The sequence below is a fragment of the Neomonachus schauinslandi genome, chromosome 12, assembly GCF_002201575.2.
Source record: "Neomonachus schauinslandi chromosome 12, ASM220157v2, whole genome shotgun sequence".
Lineage (NCBI taxonomy): Eukaryota > Metazoa > Chordata > Mammalia > Carnivora > Phocidae > Neomonachus > Neomonachus schauinslandi.
In genome coordinates, this window is record NC_058414.1 from 91,464,850 (window position 1) to 91,470,192 (window position 5,343).

Here is a 5,343-nt window from a genome sequence, read left to right on the forward strand (position 1 = left end):
AAGAAAGAAAGAAAGAAAGAAAGAAAGAAAGAAAGAAAGAAAGAAAGGATGATTAGGACTCATCTTTGCTGCCCAGTTCTGGAGGCATCCCTGCTAGGGGGCTTCCCATGTGGGACTGAAAGGGGGAAAGGAATAAAAGGGAGGAAACCCTCCAAGGACAGGCAAGGCTCTATGACCAGGAGATTGGGCTGCTTTTTATGGATTCAAGTCAAAATGTGTGGTGGGTTCTAAAGGGTTTGCAAAGGGATTTCAGTGCCTTGTCTTTAATCTTTGAGAAGCACCCAGAGGTGGGCACCTTGAAAGGGGAGAGAAGTCCAGTGATAGTATTAGCTCCCACCAAACCCTCCCCTTTGGGCATGCGTGATAATCAGGGGATTTGTGAGTGTTTAGAAAAGAATATGGCGACCACTGGTGCGAGCTTGGATTCATCTAGAATAATCACTACGAATTAAATTAGTTTCCTTTCGTCCTCGTGCTAGGTTGGGGAGGTCAGAGCAACGCGAAGACATAGCATGTTGTGATTTTCGTAAAGCACAACAGAATCTCTCTGGAGGTCCTTGTGGAAAAGTTGACATGTGCCCACGCCATGGTCAATACCTTAGTGGTCCTGTAGCCCACTAAGCAGATAGGCCGGAGTGTTGATTATTTAATTGGTGTCCGTGTCTGTAGGTCCTTCGGGGCTGGAGTACCACAGGCCTCTTCTTGGCTCTGTCCCCGTCGACATTTTAATCACTCACTTGTACGAAAAAAAACAAAAAGATGCTTATGGAATTTGTAGGTGACACAACGATGCTCAGGGCAACAGATGAAGGGTGCTTAATATGACAGGTGGGAAAAAAAAATCAAGATCAAAATGTATCTTTTGAAACTCAGATGAGGGGCGCCTGGGTGGCTCAGTTGGTTAAGCGACTGCCTTCGGCTCAGGTCATGATCCTGGAGTCCCGGGATCGAGTTCCGCATCGGGCTCCCTGCTCAGCGGGGAGTCTGCTTCTCCCTCTGACCCTCCCCCCTCTCATGCTCTCTCTATCTCATTCTCTCTCTCAAATAAATAAATAAAATCTTAAAAAACAAATAAATAAAAATAAATAAATAAATAAAATCTTAAAAAAAAAAAGAAACTCAGATGAGCCAATGTGAATGAGATAAAGGTGGAAGAAATAAAAATAAGATCTTCAAATGGATTTAAAAGGTGACTGATACATATTCTGGACACAGGGGAGACCCGGCTTGGAAATAGATGACATGAAAACAAGCGAAGGGCATGTTCTGCCTGCCGAGGAAAGTGCACGTATGCACATACGCACTGATTCCTTTCCTGGAAGCAGTCTGTAGACTGGAAAGCCCGTAGCCACTGGAAGGAATGTGGCCATCACTGTTGCTGGGAGTGGGGCCACATCTGGTGTGTTCCAGTCTGTTCTGGGGGCAGCATTTGGGTGCCCGTGTGGACACACTGCAGTGAGCCAGGCAGGATGGAGAAGCTTGGACACGTGGCCTCCAGATCTTTTCTAAATCTGTGTTTCTGGGCTTCCATGCCTCAGGGAGTTTGGGGAGAGAGAGGAGCTCTGACCCCAGGGGCTAATCTGCTGGCACTTCTCCTGGTGGTCATGCCCTTGCCAGCCTCCCCAGTTTCCCTTCCCTGTTTATTGGGTCACCACCCTTTTCCCTGCTGGGCACCGCGAGAGGGGCTCATCTGGGGAGAGGGCCACCCGAGGCACCCCGGAGGGCACCGAAGTCAGGCAGGTGGAGGGAACGCTGGGTTGCTGAGCAGGACTCTTGAGGCCCGAGCAGGGGCCAGGCCTGCTGTCAGACGCTGAGTCCCCTCCGTCTCCCCTGCAGCTTCCAAGGGCTGTATCAAGTGCGAGGCGCCCTGCCCGGAGGACTGGCTGCTCTACGGAAGGAAATGCTACTTCTTTTCTGAGGAGCCGAGGGACTGGAACACGGGCAGACAGTATTGCCATACTCACGAGGCCGCGCTGGCCGTGATCCAGAGCCAGAAGGAGCTGGTGAGCGCTGGGCCGCGGGCGACCTCCAGGGAGAACCCCGCTCCTGGGGTGTGGCGGCCCCCGTGACCTGTTTCCAGCCGGGGGTGTGCTGGTGGGCCCTGTGGGGTGCGAGCACGTTTCCGAGTGGCTCCTGTTTCCACTGCTGTGGTGAAGGCCAGTGGATTTCAAGCTGAGGCTGGTTTGCTGAGCTCAACTCAGTATCACAGTGCGAGAATTACAAATTATAAACGCCCTTGTGAATGAAGAACACACTGGCACCTTCTACTCGTCTAAATCAGGGCATGAGCTCTCGATGAACACCCAAAACAGTTTTCTCAGTAGAAAAATGAAAGAAACATAATGAATGAGTCTGTTGTCCATTTTGGATTTGGGGGTAACAGTGGTGTGGCAATCCAAAATAGCAGGTAATCGAAAAATCACTTCTGTTTGTCTCTGATACACAGTACAGTATCTCCTTGCTGCAGAGAAAGGCCCAGAAGTATGGGGGTAGAAGGACACCCAAACTGAACGTTGTGATTTGTCCCAGACCATCCATCACATTGGGCAATCCCAGGCTTCCTGCAAATCAGGAATACTGACTGGCGGGCTGGACCACTGAGCTAGGAGGACAAACCTTGTTCTAGGCTTCCTTGTCCAGCGGTCATGCTCCCAACTGCTGGGAGGGATGTCAGCGAGAGTGCAGGGTGCTCTGTGACCCTAGCTCCTTACTTGCGGGATGTAGTGAGGGATCCCCCTTTCAGCGTCTGTATATCCTGGGAGCCAGTCTTCTCAGCTGAGGTTAGTCTTGGGATGTATGAACAGTCAGGAAACTGCAGATGACTCGGGTTTCCCTCTTTCCTTGATACAGGAGTTTATGTTCAAGTTCACACGGAGGGAGCCCTGGATTGGTCTGCGCAGAGTTGGGGACGAATTCCACTGGGTCAACGGGGACCCATTTGACCCGGACACGTGAGCTGAGGCTTCATCTTCTGGCCACTGGACTTAGACTGGGGAAGGTCTAGCCCCCCCAGACACAGCCTCCTGAGGGAGAACCACTGAGTTCTGTGATAGCTAGAGTTCCTAACCTCCAGGGTCAGCAGCATGTGACCAAGATAATAATAATGAAGAGGGCTTTACTTCTCTCTCTCTCCCCTAATGTCCAGCCTGGTTTGGCAGCTCTACTGTATGTAGTCATCAGAGCTTCCTGCTGTGGGGCCCAGGCTCTTTCCATCTTGTGGCTCCCCACCTGGGTAGCGGCTCGTCTGTGGGGCTCAGTGTGGCTCAGAGGAAGGGGAAGACATGGTCTGGATGTCCCTCTGCATTGGCCAGAACTTAGCCACTCGACCACACTGCCCCAGGGGAGAGTGGGGATGGGGTCTCTATTCTGGGCAGCCATGTGTTGCCTAAACATTGCTCCTGTGGAAGAAAGGGGCTCTGACCCCAGGGTACTGTGAGCACTCCCTTAGAACAAACAGTGCCTGAGGGTGCTGGCCGTGTGTGAAGTGGTGGGATTGCTTGTGTGACCCAAGGGGTGTGCACATGAGAGTGTACTGGGGCAGCAGGTGTGCGATATCAGGGACTGGTTTGTTGGGTGCTGGTGGCAGGGGTCATGGGTGGTGGGGGTGGGAGTGTCTGGCTGTGGCAGTGTGGGGGGTTGGTGATAGTGTGTGTGTGTGGGTGGGGGGAGGTAGTCCAGGCTTAGGGGAGCACAGGGGAGGGCATACAGGGGAATAAGAACCTCAGTTTCTAGTCCAGCCCCTAAGGCTGGAGGAATAGGCCCTGAGGAGCCAGGTGAGGGCACAGCTGCTCACCTGATGATGATGATGATGCAGGAGGGTCCCCTAGGCAGGAGAAATGGGAGGCACCCAAGACCCCCAGCCCTCCACCATGGCCGGAAGTTGGCGATCAGCCACCTTCCCATTCGAGGCAGGCTTAGGGCTTAGCCTCCAGGAGGCGAGCATTCTGTCAGCTCCTTCCTTCCTTTGCCCTAGCTCCTCTGCCCTTCATTTTATACCCCCTCTTTGTCTTCATTGTCTCTTCTGTTTTTTCTCTATCCTTTTCCTGCCTTCATCCCAGATCTATCCTTAGAGCTGCTGAGAAATCTTGCACTTTCTGTCTCTCTCTCCCCTCTTCTGGAAGCTTCCTGCTCCCAGAACCTGGGAGAGCCCTGGAGGCTGGGGTCCCCAGCGTGCTGACCATCTGCCAACCATTGGGCCTTTAGGCCATGTTTCTCTGGCACTGAGGTAGTCCTGCCTGGCACCCCCTCTTGAGGTCATTCTGGTACCCTCTCTTGTGAGACCCCAGCACTAGCTTTGGCAGGGGCCTCAGATCTGGGTGACCAAACGAGGTTGAGAAGAAATCTTAAAATTCAAAAGGAATGATTTTAGGTAGAAAGAACCCCCACCCCCCACATCTACTGATGATGTCTGTGAATTTGTGGGCAACACAGCCTGGGCACCAAACGCTGGGGTTAATCAGGTCCACCCCTGCGAGGTAGTTTCATTTAGCTCATCTCCGCTGGGCTCTTCCTGTGCTAGAACTGTGTGCTCATCAGGGGAGCCAAGATGAGCGGGCCACGGAGCCCACTGTGCAGGTGCTGACCACCTGGGGGACTGGCAGGGACAGACAGACACAGGCCTCCATGTCCCACGGTGCAGGCAGGTGTTGTGGGGAGGGAGGCTGGGCAGAGGGTGGTCCTGAACCGGATTCTGGCTAATGGGACAAGTGAGCTAACTCTGGAAGGATGCAGAAGCAGGATGGGAAAGTGCAGGGTGTGTCTGTAGGCTTCCTCAGGGTGGCTGGAGCCGTGGTGCACACAGTAGGTAGACAATGGGGGGAGCCACACTAGAAAGTTCTATAAGGGCTAAAAGTAGTGGAAGGTGGCTCCAGAGGGAGGGACAGGTCACCGGGCCTCCAGGGCCACCCAGCAACGGGCTATGCATGCCAGGTTGTAAGCGCCTGCTCTCTTGTCTTCTGGCCACAGATTCCCCATCTCAGGCCTGGGAGAGTGTGTCTTCGTGGAGCCCACCAGGCTGGTGTCAACGGAGTGTCTGATGACCCGGCCCTGGGTGTGCAGCAAGATGGCCTACACATGAGGTGGGTCAGGCCAGAGGCGGCCCTCCAGCCAGGCTCCAAGACCGGCCTGCCCCCGCTCCTCTCCAAGGCGAAGCAGTGAGGAGGGTGCCCTCCGCCCCAGGCCCCTGCTCCAGGTCCCACAGCCCTGGTTCCTGGTCTCCTTGGCCCCAGGCAGGTCCTGTGGCTCAGCCGTCAAATTCCACATGCTCCGTAGTGTAGGCATCCCCCAAACACACACACACGCACACATGCACACATTCACACGCATGCACAGGCATGCACACAG

At 53.9% G+C, this 5,343-nt stretch overlaps 1 protein-coding gene across 1 annotated transcript in view; it reads left to right on the top strand.

Annotated features, from left to right (window-relative positions):
* Positions 1 to 5,077, top strand: part of CLEC2L (C-type lectin domain family 2 member L) — a 21,365-nt gene extending 16,288 nt beyond the window's left edge. Inside the window, exons 4-6 of the mRNA XM_021692960.2 lie at positions 1,837 to 2,003; positions 2,851 to 2,951; positions 4,966 to 5,077. Coding sequence (XP_021548635.2) covers positions 1,837 to 2,003; positions 2,851 to 2,951; positions 4,966 to 5,077 — 380 coding nt within the window. The remainder of the gene's footprint in view (positions 1 to 1,836; positions 2,004 to 2,850; positions 2,952 to 4,965) is intronic.
* The last annotated feature ends 266 nt before the right edge of the window (positions 5,078 to 5,343 follow it).